Source organism: Chiloscyllium punctatum, chromosome 42 (assembly GCF_047496795.1).
Source record: "Chiloscyllium punctatum isolate Juve2018m chromosome 42, sChiPun1.3, whole genome shotgun sequence".
NCBI lineage: Eukaryota > Metazoa > Chordata > Chondrichthyes > Orectolobiformes > Hemiscylliidae > Chiloscyllium > Chiloscyllium punctatum.
This window is the reverse complement of record NC_092780.1, coordinates 44,945,156-44,966,389: the sequence shown is the minus strand read 5'-3', so window position 1 is coordinate 44,966,389 and position 21,234 is coordinate 44,945,156. Positions and strand designations below refer to the sequence as shown.

Here is a 21,234-nt window from a genome sequence, read left to right as displayed (position 1 = left end):
GTAATTACTAGGTTTGTTCATGTTTGATTCTTGGAATCACATTAACTCTCCTCCAGTCATGTGGCTAGTGAATTATTAATTAATTATTTATGCTAGGGCCCCAGCCATTTTCTCCTTCACCTTCCATAGCAGCCTGGCATACATCTCCTCAGGTCCTGGAGGTTTATGAACCTTTATACCTGCTAAATTATCTAATACTTGCCCCTTATAAATCTTAACCTTATCCAGAATTTCGCCAGCCCAACTGAAATTTCCAGCTCCTGCTTCTTTCTCCTTTTGAGAATACAGATGAGAAACACTCGTTTAAGACCTCATCACATAATCTGGCTCCACATACACGTCGTTCCTTTGATCTCAAACAATGCTACTCTTTCCCTGGTAATTCTGTTAATACACTTAAAATGCTTTGGGGTTTTTCTTGATCCTATTTACCAAAGATATTTTCCGACCCCTCTTTATCCTCCTCATTTCTTTTAGAAGCAACCCCCTATATAGGCTCTACTCAATACTTTAGTTATGGACATTGAATTCTTCCAGGTCAAGGTCGGAGAATACTTGCCTTCACTGTGTGCCAGTACATCATTCTATCACTGGTCACTCATTAAATGATCTTGTCACTGTGCTAGTGGTCTGGGAGAAAAGTAACTCATTATGTCCCATCATTGCTTGACCAAGGTCAAACCCCAGTACACAGAAGGCAGAGTTTATCTTGAAATGCAACAGATTTTGTTTTACTCAGTAGGGAGAACCTCTGTTCGAAAATAATTCTTTTTTTGTTTTCCTAGGTTGGCTGAAGGAGAGCAGATTTTAGCTGGAGGAATGTTGAACAAGCAGAAAAGTCACGATGACATTGTTACAGAGTTTGGAGATTCGGCTTGTTTTACGTTGTCTTTATTAGGGCATGTATACTGGTAAGACAATTTTAAAAAAAAACAATGTGGTGCTTTGAACTGGATGCAATAAGCCAGATCAAATCAAACCATTGTCTTTGACAATATGAACAAAGCACATTGCTCTTGCACTCTGCAATGCTGTTCATGAAGCCATGTCCATTTGTCTGGCCACCTTCAATAATCTAAACATGTGGGTGCACATACCCTCTCCTCAAATCTCTCTGCTGCTGTACCCCTTTCACAAATGTACCCAAGATTGTGTTTGTCTGTACTTTTCTGACCAAATGAATTTCTTCTTTCTTCTACCAATTAAATTGCACCTGTTTTCTCATTTCTGCCAACTCTATCTGAACACTTGAAGAATACATGACACGGTGCAGAAAAGATAAATTGGAATTGTCCAGGGATTAGTTTGAAGTATTCAAAATCGTGAAAGGTTTGAGCAGTACACATTTAGAGACAAACTCTTCAAACTAGAAGGGATAGGGCAGCACAGACTTGAGTTAATTGACAATGGAGGCAAAGACAACATAACAGAAGCCTTAGTCAAGGTTAGGATCTGGAATGTACTTCCTGAGAGGGTGGAAGATACAAGTTTGAGAGGACAATTGTAGGATAAATTTTGTAATATGGTTGTTTATTCCAAAGTTATCTATGAAATAGTTAACATTTAGGACCTAAGTTCTAAACTGTCCTCAGTTAATGTTTTGAAGTTTTTATCATCCAAAATTGTACACCAAGGCCGAGATCGTCAATATATATCAGAAATAGCAAGAGTTCCAATACTGACTCCTGGGGAACTGCACATTCCTCCATTTGGAAAAGCCTCAATGACCCATGACTTTTTCTTCCACTCATTCAATTTCGTATTCATGTTGCAACTGTCTTTTTCATTCTGAGCAGAAGTACCTTTTCATGGAAGTCTGTGTGGCACTTTATCAAATGTCATGTTGATGTCCATGTTCACGACCGCATCAGTTTTACCGACTTCAAACTTTTCTGTCTCTTAGTTGAGCCTCATTTTCTTTTTGTGAAGAAATTTGTGCTGCCTTCCTCTTGATCAAAGTGGCTGATGGTGTTGTTTGGAATTATTCACGAAAGCATCCCCTCCATGGAGGGTAATCCGATTGGCCTGTAGCTGCTGTGTTTATTTTAAACCCCTATTTGAAGAGTGTAACAATTCTCTATTAATCCAACTTAATGATGGTGTTAAAAAACAGCGAAACTTGGACAATTTTGACGAGTGCCTCCACAATTTTTACCCTTTCCCATCTTATCTGGTTCATGTGCCTTATCCATCTAAAATATAGACAACCTATCTGGTAGTGTCTCTTTATCAGCTTAAAACTGTTTATCTTTTACCATAGCTGACAAATGTAAAATATACTCTTGGTATCTCAACCATGGTACACTGCCTTCATGTGTGAATCCCCTTTTGTAAGTAGTTCCTTATGATTGTTGACTTGTTTCCTCACTAAAAATGAGTTCTAGGATGATTATTGTCCAGTGACAATAGAAGGGTGGGATGCCTGGGTTGTAGTGCTGTCATTTTTTCTGCCAATGCTTGACTTCAGCTTGCCATTCATGATGAAACTGTCTAGTTCCTCCCCAGTGTCCCTTCCCCTTCAGATGATCTTGGGCCAGGATTTCCTCGGTGGGGATTTTGCACTCGTTCAAAAAGATTTTGAAGCATTTCTTCTTCCCTGTGGGGACTTGTTCACTGTCAAGTGCAGTGCTTGTTGTGGGAGCCTTGTATCAGGAATGCAAACGTTGTGACCTACCCAGTAGTGTTAGCCTTCGTGAGAGCACTTAGACTGATGCACCTGGTGTGTCACTGGATTTGCAGGATCTTGCAGAGACAGGGATTGTGATATTTCTTCGAGGTTAGGAAGTGCCCGTTGTGCCATAGCCTGTGTATTTGCGTCTAATTGAAGGGTAGGTTTGAGAGTATTCTGTAAACTGAGGTTGGTGCCAGGCTCCAAGTCATTGTCTTCCGAAATTATAGCTCAGGTGACCAAAGATCAAAGCTACACCCGAATGCAATTGAACTTTGACATAGATCTCTGTCCTTGTTGACAATCTGTTCTGAACATTTGGAATTGTTGGTAACTGGATTGGTCGGGGGGCAGGAGATGGGTGGGGTGTGCGTGGAGTGGAAGGGGGGCTTGTTGTTTGCCTCTGAAGATGTTGGCAGTGGCTCGGACTCAGCATCTGAGTGGGTGCACATGCAAGCAATGTCTACATGCTGTAGTTAATGACCGGGTGAGACAGAGAAGCATAGAAATTCTGAGCAGGAGTGGGCCATATAGCTTTTTGAGCTTGCTCTGCTATTCAATATGATCATGGCTGATCAGAGGCATAGTTAGTAAGTTTGCTGATGACACCAAAATTGGAGGTGTAGTGGACAGTGAAGGAGGTTACCACCAATTACAACAGGATCTTGATCAGATGGGCCATGGGCTGAGAAGTGCCAGATGGAGTTTAATTCAGATAAAGGCAAGGTGCTACATTTTGGGAAAGCAAATCTTAGCAGGACTTATACACTTAATGGTAAGGTCCCAGAGAGTGTTGCTAAACAAAGAGACCTTGGAGTGCAGGTTCATAGCTCCTTGAAAGTGGAGTCGCAGGTAGATAGGAGAGTGAAGAAGGTGTTTGGTATGCTTTCCTTTATTGGTCAGAGTATTGAGTACAGGAGTTGGGAGGTCATGCTGCGGCTGTGCAGGACATTGGTTAGGCCACTGTTGGAATATTGCGCGCAATTCTGGTCTCCTTCCTATCGGAAAGATATTGTGAAACTTGAAAAGGTTCAGAAAACATTTATAAGGATGTTGCCAGGGTTAGAGGATTTGAGCTATCTGGAGAGGCTGGACAGGCTGGGGCTGTTTTCCCTGGAGCATCGGAAGCTGAGGGGTGACCTTATAGAGGTTTATAAAATCAAGAGGGGCATGAATAGGGTAAATAGACAAAGTCTTTTCCCTGGGGTGGGCGAGTCCAGAAGTGGAGGGCATAGGTTTCGGGTGAGGGGGGAAAGATATAAAAGGGACCTAAGGGACAACGTTTTCACGCAGAGGGTGGTACATGTATGGAATGAGCTGCCAGAGGAAGAGGTGGAGGCGAGGACAATTGCAACATTTAAAAGGCATTTGGATAGGAAGGGTTTGGAGGGATATGGGCCAGGTACTGGCAGGTGGGGCTAGATTGGGTTAGGATATCTGGTCGGCATGGACGAGTTGGACCGAAGGGTCTGTTTCCATGCTGTTTGACTCTATCTGTCTTGATGCCATATTTCTGATTTTCTTTTATTCCATACCTCTTGATGCCTTTTAATGTGTAAAAATATTTTTTTTTCCCGAATATATTCCATGACCTAGCCACCACAGCCTTCTGTGGTTAAGAATTCCACAGGTTTACTTCCTGTTGCATGAAAATGTTTCCTCGTCTCAGTCTGAAATGATTTACCCCTAACCTGACATTGTGTCAATAAGGTAAAGAATAGTGGATGCTGAAGATCTGAAACAAAAAAAAACAAATTGCTCAAGAAATTCCGGCGGCAACTGTGAAGTGAAAAAAGGTGCAGAACTGCTGAATCTTTCCAGCATTTCTGATTTTGTTTGTCCTGAAACTGTATCCCCTACGTTCTGCATTTCCCCAACTTGGGAAACCATTTAATCTGCATTTTTTCTGTTCAGTCTTGTCAGAATTTTATGCATTTCAATCAGATTCCCTATCATCATAGAACATAAAACATTACAGGCCCTCGATGTTGTGCTGACTTGTGGAACCAATCTGATGCCCATCTAACCCATCTTTGTGGATGCCCATCTTTGTGGGCGGAACGGTGGCACAGTGGTTAGCACTGCTGCCTCGCAGCGCCGGAGACCCGGGTTCAATTCCCGCCTCAGGCGACCGACTGTGTGGAGTTTGTACGTTCTCCCCGTGTCTGCGTGGGTTTCCTCCGGGTGCTCCGGTTTCCTCCCACAGTCCAAAGATGTGCAGGTCAGGTGAATTGGCCATGATAAATTGCCCGTAGTGTTAGGTAAGGGGTAGATGTAGATGTAGATGTAGGGGTATGGGTGGGTTACGCTTCGGCGGGGCGGTGTGGACTTGTTGGGCCGGAGGGCCTGTTTCCACACTGTAAGTAATCTAAAAAAGTAATCTAATCTAATCTAATCTAACCGATGCTATTCCATTTACATCCATATGGTCATTTAAATGCCCTTTATAGTTGGCAAGTCTTCTACTCAGAGTAAAGAAACTACCACTGACATCTGTCCTACATCTGTCACTCCTCAATTTAAGGCCACGTCCCTTCGTGCTAGCCAGCATCATCCGAGGAAAAAGGTTTTTGCTGTCCACCCTATCTAACCCTTTGATTATCTTGTATGTCTTAATTAATTCACCTCTCAACCTACTTCTCTCTAACGCAAACAGCCTCAAGTCCCTCAGCCTTTCCTCATAAGACCTTCTCTCAATACCAGGCAACCTCTGAGTAAATCTCCTCTGAACCCTTTCGAACGCTTCCACATTCTCCTTATAATGTGGTCACCAGAATTGTATGCAATTCTCCAAGTGAGGCTGCACCAGAGTTTTGTACAGCTGCAGCATGACCTCATGCTCTGAAACCCAGTCCCTCGACAGGTACACAGTCCTTTATTTGAAGTTCCGAAATTTTGTCATGGAGCGTCACTTTGGTGTGACTCCACACCCACTTGAACCATGTCACTCAGATGTCACATGGCGGTGCAGCCCAGCACTGGCAGGCATCAGTTGTGTCTCAGCACTTTTACTACTCACACGTGCGTCTGCTTTTAGGTAATTTTAAAAATTTCATTGAAATGTCATTTATTGCGAAATCTGAAATGTTTCAAAAAAGAACTAGCTCCAAGCATTTTGGATAAACAATGGTATACCTGCACCAATAAATGCTAAGACACCATATGCCGCCTTAACAGCCTTATCAACCTGGGTGGCAACTTTCAGGGATCTCTGTATGTGGACACAGAGATCTCTCTGCTCATCTACGCGACCAAGAATTACCATTAGCCCAGTACTCTGCATTCCTGTTACTCCTTCCAAATACTTTTCCACATTTAAACTCGATCTGCCACCTCTCAGATAAGCTCTGCAGATTATCTATGCCCCTCTGTAACCTGCAATATCCTTCTGCACTATCCACATTCTATCAACCTTTAGTGTCATCTGCAAATTTACTAACCCATCCTTCTACGCCCTTACCTAGGTCATTTATAAAAAATGACAAATAACAGTGGCCCCAAAACAGATCCTTGCGGTACACCACGTGTAACTGTACTGCAGGCTGAAAGTTTCCCATCAGCCAGCACCTTCTGTCCTCTTTCAGCTAGCTAATTTCTGATCGGAACTGCTAAATCATCCTCAATCCCATGCCTCTGTATTTTGTGCAATAACCTCCCGTGGGGAACCTTATCAAATGTCTTACTGAAATCCATATACACCACGTCAACTGCTTTACCCTCATCCACCTGTTTGGTCACCTTCTCAAAGGTTTGTGAGGCACGACCTACCCTTTACAAAACCGTGTTGACCATCCCAAGTCGACTTGTTCCTTTCTCGATGATGGTAAATCCTACCTTTTATAACCTTTTCCAACACTTTACTCACAACCAAAGTCAAGTTCACTGGTCTATAATACTAGGGTTGTCTCTACTTCCTTTGCTATCCTCCAGTCTTCTGGCACTATTCCTGTAGACAATGACGAAATTAAGATCAAAACCAAAGGCTCTGCTGTCTCCTCTCTTGCTTCCCAGAGAACCCGAGGATAAATCCCATCTGGCCCAGGAGACTAAAGTATTTTCGCACTTTCCAAAATTGCTCACACTTCCTTGTAAACCTCAATCCTGTCTAGTCTTGTAGCATATATTTTCGTATTCTCCTCGACAACATTGTCTTTTTTGGGTGTGAATACTGACGAAAAGTATTCATTTAGCACTTCTCCTATCTCCTCGGACTCCGTGCAGAATTTCCCAATGCCGTCCTTGATTGGCCCGAATGTTACTCTAGCCATTCTTTTATTCCTGATATACCTATCGAAAGCTTTCACATTTTCCTTGAACCGATCTGAAAAACCTTCTCATGTCCCCTCCTGGCTCTTCTTAACTCTTTCTTTTGGTCTTTCCTGGCTAACTTGTAACTCTCAAGTGCCCTAACTGAGCCTTCAATTCTCATCCGAACATAAGCCTTCTTCCTCTTGAAGTGATTCAACATTTTTAGTAAACTATGGCTCCCTCACTTGATCACTTCCTCCCTGCCTGACAGGTACATATTTAGCAAAGACCTGCAGTAATTGATCCTTGAACAAGCTGCACATTTCAATTGTGCCCAGCCCCTGCAGTTTCCTTCCCCATCCTTTGCATCCTAAATTTTGCCAAATTGCATCATAATTGCCTCTTCCTCCAGCTATAACTCTTGCCCTGAGGTTATATACCTCTCCCTTTACATAGCTAAAGTAAGCATAACTAGATTGTGATCACTATCACCAAAGTGCTCACCTACCTCCAAATCTAACACCTAGTCGTGTTCATTTACTCAGTACCAAATCCAATATGGCCTCACCCTTGTTGGCCTGTCTGCATATTGTGTCAGGAAACCCTCCTGCACACATTGGACAAAAACTGACCCATCTAAAATACTTGACCTAAAGTATTCCCAGTCAATATTTGGGAATTTCAAGTCCCTGGTAACAACTACCCTGTTACCCTCATTCCTGTCCAGAATCATCATTGTTATCCTTTCCTGTACATTTCTAGAATTATTCAGAGGCCTGTAGAAAACCCCCAACAGAGTGACCTCTCCTTTACTTTCCCGTTTCTAACCTCAGCCCATACTACCTGAGTCGATGAGTCCTCGAACATCCTTTCTGCTGGACTAACAATATCACATCTTCCCTCCTTTATCATCATCTCTGTTCTTAATGAAACATCTAAATCCCGGAACCTGCAACAACCATCCTGTCTTTGCCCTATCAATGTCTCCGAAATGGCCACACATTGAAATCACAAGTACCAACCCATGCTGCAAGTTCACTGACCTTATTCTGGATGCTCCTGGCATTGAAGTACACAAACTTCAAACTGCCTTCCTGCTTGCCGGCGCACTGTTGTGACCTCAACCTTATTTCTGGCCTCACTACTCTCAACCTCCTGGACAATGGAATAACGATTTTAGATTCTCCTTCCCCCAGCTGAATTAGTTTAAACCCTCCTGAAGTGCATTAGGATATCTCCCCCCCCCCCCCCCCCCTTAACGACTGTGCCACCCTGCTGCCCTCTGGTATCCCTCTGGTTCAGGTGAAGACCATCCTGTTTATAGAGGTCCCACCTACCCTTGAAGATCCCCAATTATCCAGGTATCTAAAACCTGCCTTTCTGCACCATCTCCATAGCCACATGTTCAACTCCCCTCTTTCCCCCAATTTCTCGCCTCACTAGCACATGGGCAACAAACCAGAGGTAACAACTGTTTGTTCTAGCTCTCACCTTTAGCTCCATGAATGTCTGCCTTAAATCCCTATTCCTTTTCCTACCTATGTCGTTAGTGCCTGTGTCGACCACGACTTGGGACTGCTCCTCACCGCCGCACCTCCCCCCACCCCCCACACACAAGGATCGCGAAAACAAACATGATCCGAGACGTCATGAACCCTGGCACCTGGAAGGTAATACACCAACTGTGGGTTTCTCTCGTTCTCCTAACTAAAGAGTCCCCAGTGACTGGTCTGCTCCTCTTTTCCCCCTTCCCTTTTGAGCCAAGGGACAGACTGTGCCAGAGAACTGTACCCCATGGCTTACCCCGATAAGTCGACCCCCCAACAGTATCCAAAACAGTATACATGTTATTGACGGGAATGGCCATAGGGGATCCCTGCACTGTCTGCTGGTTTCCTTTCTGTCCCCTAACTGTAACCCATCTGCCTTTTTCAGATACTTGAGATGTGACTACCTCCCTGTAATTCCTTTCAATAACCCCTTCTGCCTCCTGAATGATCCGAAGTTCATCCAGCTCCTGCTCCAGTTCCCTAATGTGGTTTTTGAGGACCTGGAGTCGGGTGCACTTCCTGCAGATTAATTTAGCAGGTGGTGACCCTTACCCCCTCATTCTGCAGGACGAACATTCAACTGCCCGAAATTCGCAAAGATGCTGTTGAAAAATAAAGAAACAAATACTAGTTCCTGTGCCAACCTGGCAAACAGAACTTTTTTTGGTTCGAGGAGGAGGAAGATGGGTGGGAAACACTACCTAAGCAACCTTCCAAACTCGCGTGAACACCTCCGTTGAACCAATGCTTCCTCATATGGCAGTCTTGTTATCCCAGGTATCAGAGCTGAAAAATGTGTTGCTGGAAAAGCGCAGCAGGTCAGGCAGCATCCAAGGAGCAGGAAAATCAACATTTTGGGCATAAGTCCTCGATTCTCCTGTTCCTTGGATGCTGCCTGACCTGCTGTGCTTTTCCAGCAACACATTTTTCAGCTCTGATCTCCAGCATCTGCAGTCCTCACTTTATCCCAGGTGTCAGCCCAATGTACCTCTGCTGTACTGCCTTGACGGCAAATATCTCCTTCCATCAATAGGGAGACCAAAATGGCATGCAGTACAATAAGTGTGGTCTCACCAAAATCCTGTGTAATTGCAGTAATACATCTCTTACTTCTGAACTCAAATCAACTTGTAATGAAGGCAATTTCCATTTGCCTTCCTAATTGCTTGCTGCATCTGCCTGTTTACTTTCATTGGTGTACAAGGATACTAGATCCCTTTTCTACGTCATATTTTCCAGTGTATTATCATCATAAATGATCAACTTCGTTATGAAAAAATAAGAGTATCACTTCACATTAAGCCACAGTGTTCTACTTTTGTTCAGTGTTTTCTCACATTCTCAACCAGTCTAAATCATTTTGAAGCATTTTTGCATTCTCTAACAGTTGTCAGTCCTGCCCAGTATTGTGTTGTCAGTAAACTTGGACATGTTCAATGCAGATCATTTACGTAAATCATGAATAATTGGGTCCTAAGCACTGATCCTTGCAATTCCCCATAATTAACTGCCTGCGACTCTGAAAAAGACCCTTTATTCCCACAGTTTTGTGCATATTAACAAATTTTCAATCTATGCCAATATATTACCCCCATCCCATATGCTTTAAATTTGCATACTAATCCTTTTAGAAAAGGTATCATCAGCCTTCTCAAAATCCAAATAGACCACAACAACTGGGTCTCCCTTATCTATTCTTCTAGTTCCATCATCCTCAATCTCCAATAGATTGTGCATGATGTGCCTTTCATTTAAACCAGTGCTGGCTTTGTCCAATCCCACTCCAGCTCTTCAAATGTTCTATTATCACTTCCTTTATAATTTTCCCTTCCAGGCTAACTGACCTGAATCCTATGTTTTCTGTCCTTCCCTTTTCAGAAAATTTGCCACACTCCAATCTGTAGGGACATACTCAGGGTCTGGAGAATGTTGAAAGGTCGCATGGTGGCACAGTGGTTAGCACAGCTGCCTCGCAGTGCCAGTGACCCGGGTTCAATTCCCATCTCTAGCAACTGTCTGTGTGGAGTTTGCACATTCTCCCCGTGTCTACGTGGGTTTCCTCCGGGTGCTCCGGTTTCTTCCCACAGTCCAAAAATGTGCAGGTTACGTGGATTGGTCATGCTAAATTGCCATAAGGTGAAGGGGTAAATGTAGGGGAATGGGTCTGAGTGAGTTGCTGTTCGGAGGGTCGGTGTGGACTTGTTGGACCCAAGGGCCTGTTTCCACGTTGTAAGTAATCATCATCATCATCAAGGTTGCCACCAATGCATAATATATTTCAAGGGTCACTTTCTTTTGTATCCTAGGGAGTCAATTATCAGGTCCTAGTGATTTTTCAGCTTTAACCATGTGAATTTCCCCAGCACCATTTTGTGGTACGGACTTGTGGCACTGTGTTCAGTTCTTTGGTTACCATATTGATCCATGTTATAATTTCCTTGTCTTCTGACTGTCCCCTGCATTTGTCAAGACTGATCTCTCTCTCTCCACATTTATAAAAGTTTTTAAAGTCATTTTTTGCTTGCTGCAGTTTTACTCTGATATTCTATTTTCCCCCATCTTGATCAAATTTGTTTGGTCTCTTTTGCTGAATTCTAAAATGGTGCCATTCCTCAGGCTTGCAGCTGCTTTGGCAATTTTTGTATGTCTTTTCCTTGGATCTAAAGTGTACCTAACTACTTCTGTAAGTCATGTTTGAGCCTCTTAGTTTTTGCCAGAAAGCAATTGTAATTCATGCGCATGTTCTTTAAATTTAATCCATTTCCTTTCTACAATCAAACTTGCATAAGCATGCTCACACATGCCTCACCATTCCTCCCCAAAGGCTATACTATTTCTCCATCCTAATTTTCATTGTGGGCACCTGGTGCTGGCAGCAATCATGAAATTGCTGTCTTTTGTGGTCCAACGTGGTGTTTTGCTCCCTAACTGCCTATACTCTGCATATTCCTCACTTGATACTGAAATGTCCACCACCAGTGGTTCTTCACCTTTTCTCACCCCCCCCCTCTAGAATGCCCTGCAGCCATTGAGACATCCCTGATCTTGACACCCGAGGCAACGTGTCATTCTGGCTTCTCTTTACTGGCCACATTAATGCCTGTCTGTTCTCTATCATGACAGCCATGCTGAGAAAGTCTATAGCCTTAAAACTTGTCTTCAACTATTAAGACTAAAATGTAGTGCTGAATTATAGAACACACTTACTGCACTAGAAAATAGACAGGCAGGAAGGCTCAGGAAAAAATGCGGGGTGGGGGGGGGCATCTCGAGGAATGCAGAAGATGAGGACATCTGGGCTCACCAAGTGATAACTGGATGCTGTAAGGCAATTAGGAACAGTTGCCTTAGCATCAGTGAATCTGTGTGAACTGGATACAAATTGATAGCATTCACAGCTGTTAGCTTGTGAAATTAATGACAATGTTTGATTTTGACCCCGAAATGAAACTCTGTGCCATCAAAACTTGGTAATTAACGGTCAGATGTTGTTAATTATAATGGATCCTTATTACCCCTTGCAAGCGGGGCAGACACATCGGGGAAAAAAAACTTTGCTGTTACAAAACCCTGATTTGAGAGTTCTAAAAGACACAGAGAGAGAGAGAGAGAGAGAGAGACCGTTTTAGTGCTGAGGCTGTTGGAGCCAGTAGAAAATTAACTCTTAGTGCTTATCTGCTATGGATTGAATTTAATTGCATTCTGGGACTTGATGATATTGAGTAGCCATTACTGGTTATTTACTACAAACTGTGTAAAAGGTAATATTGATGAAGCCTTAACTTAGTTGCTGTTCTTGCAGACCCCTCGACAGACCGAACCCCTCTACGACCGAATATGTTGTATTTGAATTTGAATTTGAATCACAACTTTGAAAAGCAAGCATGTTAAGTGCAACGTTATGGTAATATCTCAGCCTCAGGTACAGAAGCGTTCAGTGCTTAAAAAGCAGGAGTCTGCTCCAAGTTTAGAAATTATTCAAAGCCTAACATTGAAGAGATTCCGGCGCAATGTGTCAGGAAGCCATTTTATGATCAAAAGTTTGCTCTCCTTGCTGAGAAGCTATTTTGTAAAACAGTTCTGTCTGACATGAGCTGTGCCAGGTTACCTTATGAACTCTCCCAATTAGCTCAGACTGGTACCTCTTTACGATAGGGATTTATCTCACTAGCAGGCTTCTAACTCAGCTGGGTATTTTTTTCCCACCTGATTGATGGTTCAGGGCCTGTTGGAGTGATTAGTCAAGTGTACACAGACCTGTCAATTAACTTTTCTTCCTTACAAATTATTGTTTTTCACTGTTATCTTTTTAATTAAGGACATGCAATGTTTTTGAAACTTTTGTATAAAGGAAGCCACTTTGCAGCAGTACATCGAAATAGCCTGCTGGGGCACTGGGAAGAGCTGGTACCCTACTCTCTTAGGTTATCAGAACCTGGTTAGTTTAGCCTATAGGTATTATGTTGTAACAGTGATGCTATTCGTGAATAAAGGGAATGGCTAAAATTAAACTAAACTGTCTGTAAGAGGTTTTGATTCCAGACTTCGAAAGAGTATGATCTCGGGGATGAACCAAGAGAAAGACTTTACAGGTCTGAGTCCACAAGGGCTTCCCTGGGCCGTCTCAAATCTGTACTTTAACAATGCTAGTCCTATTATTCCTTTGTGCACCAGAACAACCTAGAGTGCCATGAACTTGGTTTCCACTGCTACCTCCTGAGATGTCATCTCCCCAAACCGTGTCCAAAGTGGGACAGCTATTGGGCACTCCTATACTGTGCTGCACCCTTTCTGGTGGTCACTCATCCCCTTTGTCTATTCAAACTTTAGTGTGCTGTGACCACTTAATTGAATTGTTGTCCACAACAGTCTCAGCATTACAGGTGCTCCACAGTGAGTCCACCATTACTCGATGTGAAATATGGTTAGACAGGAGCTGCAGCTGGACTTTACTGCGCAACTGGTGGTCACGGACACTGGGATTACTCATGACTCTGATAGCACAGGCGAATCATGTCACAAGTGCAAGTTTCACTGCCATGACTCTTCCTTTCAATAAAGCTTGTTTGTTGCTCCATTTAAAGAATATTAACTGTGCGAGGGATACTGGGGTGAGAATGGTTGGTTGTTTTTGACAGGCGCAGATGCAATGGACGAAAGACCAAAATTTTTCTGTGCCGTAGATCTCTGATTTCAGGAACTTTGTTTTACTCCGAACAGTCCTGCAGCAATGGCAAGTCTTTGCCTCACATCTTTGGAAACCATATTTTAAGTCTTAACTTTATTTTCTTTACGTCATTTTTGTTGCCTTTGTTATGTTGGCCCTAGTTTTATTGGTTGAATCCAGGTACGCTACTTGTTGAAAAATATTATCTAGCTTTTCTCATTTACAGCAATTTGTCGACAATCCCCATCAGCAGTTTCTTACTAACTAATAAACTTGCAGTTTTCCTGTGTTGTCATTCTTTTTCTCACTCTGTTTCAAACTTAGCGATAGTTGTACCCTCACAAGTGCTGCCACCTCACCTGCTCCCAAGCTAAATGATGTAGACCTCAAGCCTCAGCCATGATTTATTTCCATACCTGCTATATGTTGCTGTCTCGCAGGTCTTGCTGTGTCCCCGTCTTGAGGTAAGTAGTGTTGGCCTCCGGCCTTTGCCATAATTTGTTATCCCGCTCTGCACCACTTCCTCACAGGTGCTGCTGCCTCTCTGACTCCATGGGTAGCCTTCCAATCATTGAATAATTCAGCCAGTGAACTTTTAGAATTGTGTCACTCTTGTCATGTGACTGCAGGATTTTCATCTTGAATTATCGATCTGACATGCAGGCTGTGGAGAATTTTGACTTCCGAATAGAATAATAGAAGATAGGTGTTGGCCGTTTAAGTCTTTTTTTTCCATTCTGGATCATTTGCTTCGAAGAACAGCTTTCTTGTCCTTATGGAGCAGGCAGAGAGTGGAGAAATACTTCTGGGGGGTTCTTTTGTAGCCCAGAAGGATGCATCCTAATCATTCATGGTTGACAGCATTGAAGACCTGTCACTTTCTTGAAGATGGTCACAACTATGGCATCTCTGCGACCTCTTGGCATGCTCTCCTCCCTGATTAGGAAATGAGTTTATGTGTTTGGATAGTAAGTTTCAACCTTCCTTTAATGCTATGATGAGGATGTCACCTGCTTTTGATGCCTCATTCTTCTTTTATTGAATAGCCTCTTCTGCCTCATTCTAGGTTGAGGTTGATCCTGAGATGACAATGGTTGGCAGGATGGAGTTGAGGACACTGACATTAAAGACTTTCTGTTTAGCAGATCTTTCAAGTGCTCCTTCCAGCAGGTGCCGACTTCCCCTTTCTCCTTGATGGGCACCTCTGCATTCCCTGCCTGTAGCAGATGTGGGACCATGCGTACATGTCTGCAGCCTGATGGTGGTGAACAATTCATGCACATCGTGGTTGTTGACAAACTTTGTATCTTCCATTTATTCCATTTCCATTTCAAAATTTTCCATTCCTTCCTTGTACAGAATTCCTGATGGTATTCAATGTTCTTTTTCATGTACCAGTTAACTTTGCAACATTTACAGTTGCTTTAAATTTCAATTGTTGTCTTTGACTGAACGTTTTGTTCAGTTGCTTATCAAGTTACAAGATTTTCTTTTACAGAAATATAATCACTGATCCAAGTAACTGTTCAAATGTCAGCATTAAAACTCCAGTGTGGAAGTTGAAGGGAGGTAGCTGGGAATGTAATAGGCCGATGAATTATGCCAGTATAGCTGTGGAAGATGAACTGTTCCATGTACCTGACAAAGAGGCAGGTGTAGCTGGGGCCCTTGTGGGTGCTCATACCTACCCCTCTGGTTTGGAGGAAGTGGGAGGATTCGATGGAGGAATTGTTGAGGGTGATGACCAGTTCAGCCAATCACAATTCCTCACCTTTTCCTTCGCGAGATCGACAATTGTATCGGCACTACCTTGTGCACCCATGTGGAGGTTGAACAATTCCTTAACTTGACAAGCGCCTTTCACCCTGACCTCAAGTTCACCTGAACCATTTTGGATACCTTCCTGGACTTACTCCATCTCCATTTTCGGCAACTGACTCAACATGGATACCAACTTCAAACCACCAACTCTCACCTCCACCCCACCTCTGATAAAAACGTGTTCCGTAATTCCCAATTCCTCTGCATCTGCTGCCAGGAGAACCAAATCGTTCATTGAACATCCCAGGTGGTCTTCTCCTTCAAGGACTGCAATTTCTCCCCATCACGTGGTCTACAATCCCTCGAGTACATCTCTTCCACTTCCTGCACCTTGGTCCTGGAACCTAACCCCTCCAATCCGAACAAGGACAAAACCCACCTGCTGTCCTCCATTTCCACCCCATCAATGTCCAGATGCAAAACATCATCCTCCACCATTTCTGTCACCGATAAGCAGATCCCACCACGAGAGAGATATTTGCATCCCCACCCCACCTGCGTTCCGCAGAGCCCATTCCCTTCGCAACTCCCTTGTTAGGTTCATGCCACTCACTCGCCATCAACTCAACCCAACCTTCACTCCCGGCACTTTCCCTTGCCGCCAGAAGAGGTGTAAAACCTGTGCCTCATCCAAAGACCCACTGCATCCTTCCATGTCTGTCAGAGATTTTCCTGCAACTCCACATATGTGATCTACTGTGTCCGTTGCTCCCGATTTGGTCTCCTGTACATTGGGGAGACAGGATGCCAACTTGTGAATCATTTCAGATAACACCTCTGGGACACACTCACTAAACCACCCCACCGCCTTGTGATCCAACACTCAAGTCCCCTTCCCACTCAGCCAAGGACATGCAAGCCCTGGGCTGCCTCCACCACCAGATTTTAGCCACCTGACACCTGGTGGAAGAACACCTCATCTTCTGCCTTGGGACCCTCCACAAGGAATCAATGTTGATTTCACTGGTTTTCTCATCTCCCCTTCCCCCACTTTATCCCAAATTCACCCCTCCAACTCTGCACCGCCTTCTTGAACTGTCCGACCTACCCATCATCCTTCCCACCGACATGGTCCATCGTCCACTCCATCCTATCACCATCAGCCCCCCTCCCCTACTTTCATCTACCTGCCGCATTCCCAGCTACGGGGCGGCTCAGTGGTTAGCACTGCTGCCTCACAGTGCCAGGGACCTGGGTTCTACTCCAGTCTCAGGTGACTGTGTGGATTCCTCCCACAATCCAAAGATGTGCAGGTCAGGTGAATTGGCCATGCTAAATTGCCAAGTCAGGGTAAATACAGGGTAGAACATAGAACATAGAACAATACAGCACAGAACAGGACCTTCGGCCCACGATGTTGTGCCGAACTTCTATCCTAGATTAAGCACCCATCCATGTACCTATCCAAATGCCGCTTAAAGGTCGCCAATGATTCTGACTCTACCACTCCCACGGGCAGCGCATTCCATGCCCCCACCACTCTCTGGGTAAAGAACCCACCACTGACATCTCCCCTATACCTTCCACCCTTCACCTTAAATTTATGTCCCCTTGTAACACTCTGTTGTACCCGGGGGAAAAAGTTTCTGACTGTCCACTCTATCTATTCCTCTGATCATCTTATAAACCTCTATCAAGTCACCCCTCATCCTTCGCCGTTCCAACGAGAAAAGGCAGAGAACTCTCAACCTATCCTCGTACGACCTATTCTCCATTCCAGGCAACATCCTGGTAAATCTTCTCTGCACCCTCTCCAAAGCTTCCACATCTTTCCTAAAGTGAGGCGACCAGAACTGCACACAGTACTCCAAATGTGGCCTAACCAAAGTCCTGTACAGCTGCAACATCACTTCACGACTCTTGAATTCAATCCTTCTGCTAATGAACGCTAATACACCATAGGCCTTCTTACAAACTCTATCCACCTGAGTGGCAACCTTCAAAGATCTATGTACATAGACCCCAAGATCCCTCTGTTCCTCCACCTGACTAAGAACCCTACCGTTAACCCTGTATTCCGCATTCTTATTTGTTCTTCCAAAATGGACAACCTCACACTTGGCAGGGTTGAACTCCATCTGCCACTCCTCAGCCCAGCTCTGCATCATATCTAAGTCCCTTTGCAAACGACAAATGCCCTCTTCACTGTCCCCAACTCCACCTATCTTCGTATCATCTGCGAATTTACTGACCCACCCTTCGACTCCCTCATCCAAGTCATTAATAAAAATTACAAACAGCAGAGGACCCAGAACTGATCCCTGCGGAACTCCACTTGTAACTGGGCTCCAGGCTGAATATTTACCATCTACCACCACTCTCTGACTTCGACCGGTTAGCCAGTTTTCTATCCAATTGGCCAAATTTCCCTCTATCCCATGCCTCCTGACTTTCCGCATAAGCCTACCATGGGGAACCTTATCAAATGCCTTACTAAAATCCATGTACACTACATCCACTGCTCTACCCTCATCCACATGCTTGGTCACCTCCTCAAAGAATTCAATAAGACTTGTAAGGCAAGACCTACCCTTCACAAATCCGTGCTGGCTGTCCCTAATCAAGCAGTGTCTTTCCAGATACTCATAAATCCTATCCCTCAGTACCCTTTCCATTACTTTGCCTACCACCGAAGTAAGACTAACTGGCCTGTAATTCCTGGGGTTATCCCTATTCCCTTTTTTGAACAGGGGCACAACATTCGCTACTCTCCAGTCCCCTGGTACCACCCCCGTTGACAGTGAAGACGAGAAGATCATTGCCAACGGTACTGCAATTTCCTCTCTTGCTTCCCACAAAATCCTAGGATATATCCTAGGCGGCACGGTGGCCCAGTGGTTAGCACTGCTGCCTCACAGCGCCAGAGACCCGGGTTCAATTCCCGACTCAGGCGACTGACTGTGTGGAGTTTGCATGTTCTCCCCGTGTCTGCGTGGGTTTCCTCCGGGTGCTCCGGTTTCCTCCCACAGTCCAAAGATGTGCAGGTCAGGTGAATTGGCCATGCTAAATTGCCCGTAGTGTTAGGTAAGGGGTCGATGTAGATGTAGATGTCGGGGTATGGGTGGGTACGCTTTGGCGGGGCGGTGTGGACTTGTTGGGCCGAAGGGCCTGTTTCCACACTAAGTAATCTAATCTAATCTAATCTAAATATCCCGTCAGGCCCAGGGGACTTGTCTATCCTCAAGTTGTTCAAAATGTCCAACACATCTTCCTTCCTAACAAGTATCTCTTCTCGCTTGCGAGTCCGTTTCACACTCTCCTCTTCAACAATACGGTCCCTCTCGTTCGTAAATACTGAAGAGAAGTACTTGTTCAAGACCTCTCCTATCTCTTCCGACTCAATACACAGTCTCCCACCACTGTCCTTGATCGGACCTACCCTCGTTCTCGTCATTCTCAGGTTTTTCACATACGCATAAAATGCCTTGGGGTTATCCTTGATCCTATCCGCCAAGGATTTTTCATGCTCTCTCTTAGCTCTCCTAATCCCTTTCTTCAGGTCCCTTCTGGCTATCCTGTATCCCTCCACTGCTCTGTCTGAACCCTGTTTCCTCAACCTTATGTAAGCATCCTTCTTCCTCTTTACTGGACATTCAACCTCCCTCGTCAACCAAGGCTCCCTCTCACGACCATTTCTTTCCTGCCTGATAGGTGCATACATATCAAGGACACGTCGTATCTGCTCCTTGAAAAAGTTCCACATTTCCACCACACCCTTCCCTGACAGCCTATGCTCCCAACGTATGCTCCTCAAATCCTGTCTTACAGCATCGTAATTTCCCTTCCCCCAATTGTAAACTCTACCTTGTTGTGCGCACCTATCTCTCTCCATAACCAAGGTGAAAGTCACAGAATTGTGGTCACCATCACCAAAACGTTCACCCACTAACAAGCCCATCACTTGCCCCGGTTCATTCCCGGGTAGGGGAATGGGTCTGGGTGGATTACTCTTTGGAGGGTCGGTGTGGACTTGCCCCCCCACCCCCCTCAAAAACACATTCTTCATGAGCTTATGCTCAAAACATCGACACTACTGTTCCTTGGATGCTGCCTGACCGGCTATGCTTTTCCAGCACCACGTTTTTTGACTCTGATCTCCAGCATCTGCAGTCCTCACTTTTTCTTGCCTTGTGGCACTATATCAGTTGTGCTGATTGTAATAAGTTCATGGATTCTTCTGCATTATTCGGACAAGTGCCACAGTAAGCTGCGTTACTTGAATTAAAAGCCAAGTCTTATGATTGTTTGAAACCCTATTTAAAAACAAAATGATGGAGAAACTCAATGGGTGTGGCTGCATCTGTGGAGAAATGAAGTTAGAATTTTGTGTCCAGTATGACCTTTTTGGATTGGAGTTCTCAACCTCATGGCATGCTGATTAGGATGTGGAAAATTTGCCTGGACTCCTTAAGAACGTAAAAATGAGGGGCAGGAATAGGCAGTTCAGTCTCTTGAGCCTACTCCACCATTTGAATAGATCATGGCTGATCTCATCTTGACCTCAATTCCACTTCCCAAACTGCTCTCCATAATCCGTAAACGTGCTACTAATTTAAAATTTGTCCATCTCTTCCTCAAATTTCCTCAATCTGCCACCGTCACTGCACTCTAGCGTGGTGAATGCCACAAATTCATGACTCTTTGAGAGAAATTTCAATTTTCCTTCGTTGCCCTAAAACTTTTTTTTATGCAGTTCCTGGTCATACACCAGTGACTCATGTGACCTCAGTGCATTGTTGTTTGCTGTGCTGGTTGTGGATCAACACTCAGTCTCTTAATCAGGGTCATTTGGACAAGGAAACTCGTCAGAATAATTCTTGGACATAATATTTTGGGATTTTTTTGAATTATAACCAAGGCTGAGTTCATGAGATGTTATCACTGTTTGATTGAGCCCAATGGTAATTCCATGTTAAGGTTAGGTTTCCTTTTGAATTTTTTGAATTTATATATAGTGCTGTGTCACCTAATAGGTAATTCTTTTTTAACAGTAAAACGGATCGAATGGCCAAAGGATCGGAGTGTTACCAAAAGAGCCTTAGTCTAAATCCCTTTCTTTGGTCCCCTTTTGAATCCTTGTGTGAAATAGGTAAGCACTTGAAACATTTTGTGACTTAATATTTTGGGGTTTTTTTCAGCAAACATTTTAAGTAAAATCTGATGAAGAAGAAGCTGAATAATTTCTCTGTCTCCCTTCCAGGTGAAAAGCCAGATCCTGATCAAACGTTTAAGTTAACATCTCTTCAAAATTTTAGTAGCTATCAACCAAGTTTATGTATGCCAATGGTGTTGAATCACAGCATGCAACACCGACAACCGGACACCGTATTAATGGAAACACCACAAGATACCATAGTGAGTCCAGTTGCATCCATGTTTTGCACTTGTTTGAACCTTTCTACTCCAGATTTCACCATTTGAAACTTTTGCAATTGCTGTGCCTTAACTAAGGAGAAAAAGAGTTCAATTTTCAGGCATACTTTTTTTTTGTGTTTGGTCCTCAAATGCATCCATGACAATTTGGCAGAAGTTGGTTTGTTGGTTAGCTTACCAGATGAAATAGTTGAAATGATCTAAAGTTCTATGGTGTATTATTGATGCTTTTTATTGATGTAGCTGTTGTGCAATGTTTGTTAGTAAAGATGTGACACAGTCAGGTTTGCATATTTAATGCCTAGCTGCTTTACCTGCTGTACTCTACCCAAACTCCCTTTTTTTGTCTCAACTTCTCATGATTTTGAACACCCTTTCAAATGTTCAGTTACATTGTATAATATAAA

The 21,234-nt window shown here is 43.9% G+C and overlaps 1 protein-coding gene across 4 annotated transcripts in view; it reads left to right on the top strand.

Moving 5' to 3' along the window:
• The window catches only part of cdc27 (cell division cycle 27), a 152,066-nt gene that overhangs the window by 57,008 nt on the left and 73,824 nt on the right, over positions 1-21,234 (top strand). For all 4 annotated transcript variants that reach the window (XM_072561881.1, XM_072561884.1, XM_072561883.1 and 1 more), the window contains 3 exons: positions 786-911; positions 20,446-20,543; positions 20,655-20,809. In XM_072561881.1, the coding sequence (XP_072417982.1) occupies positions 786-911; positions 20,446-20,543; positions 20,655-20,809 (379 nt within the window). The remainder of the gene's footprint in view (positions 1-785; positions 912-20,445; positions 20,544-20,654; positions 20,810-21,234) is intronic.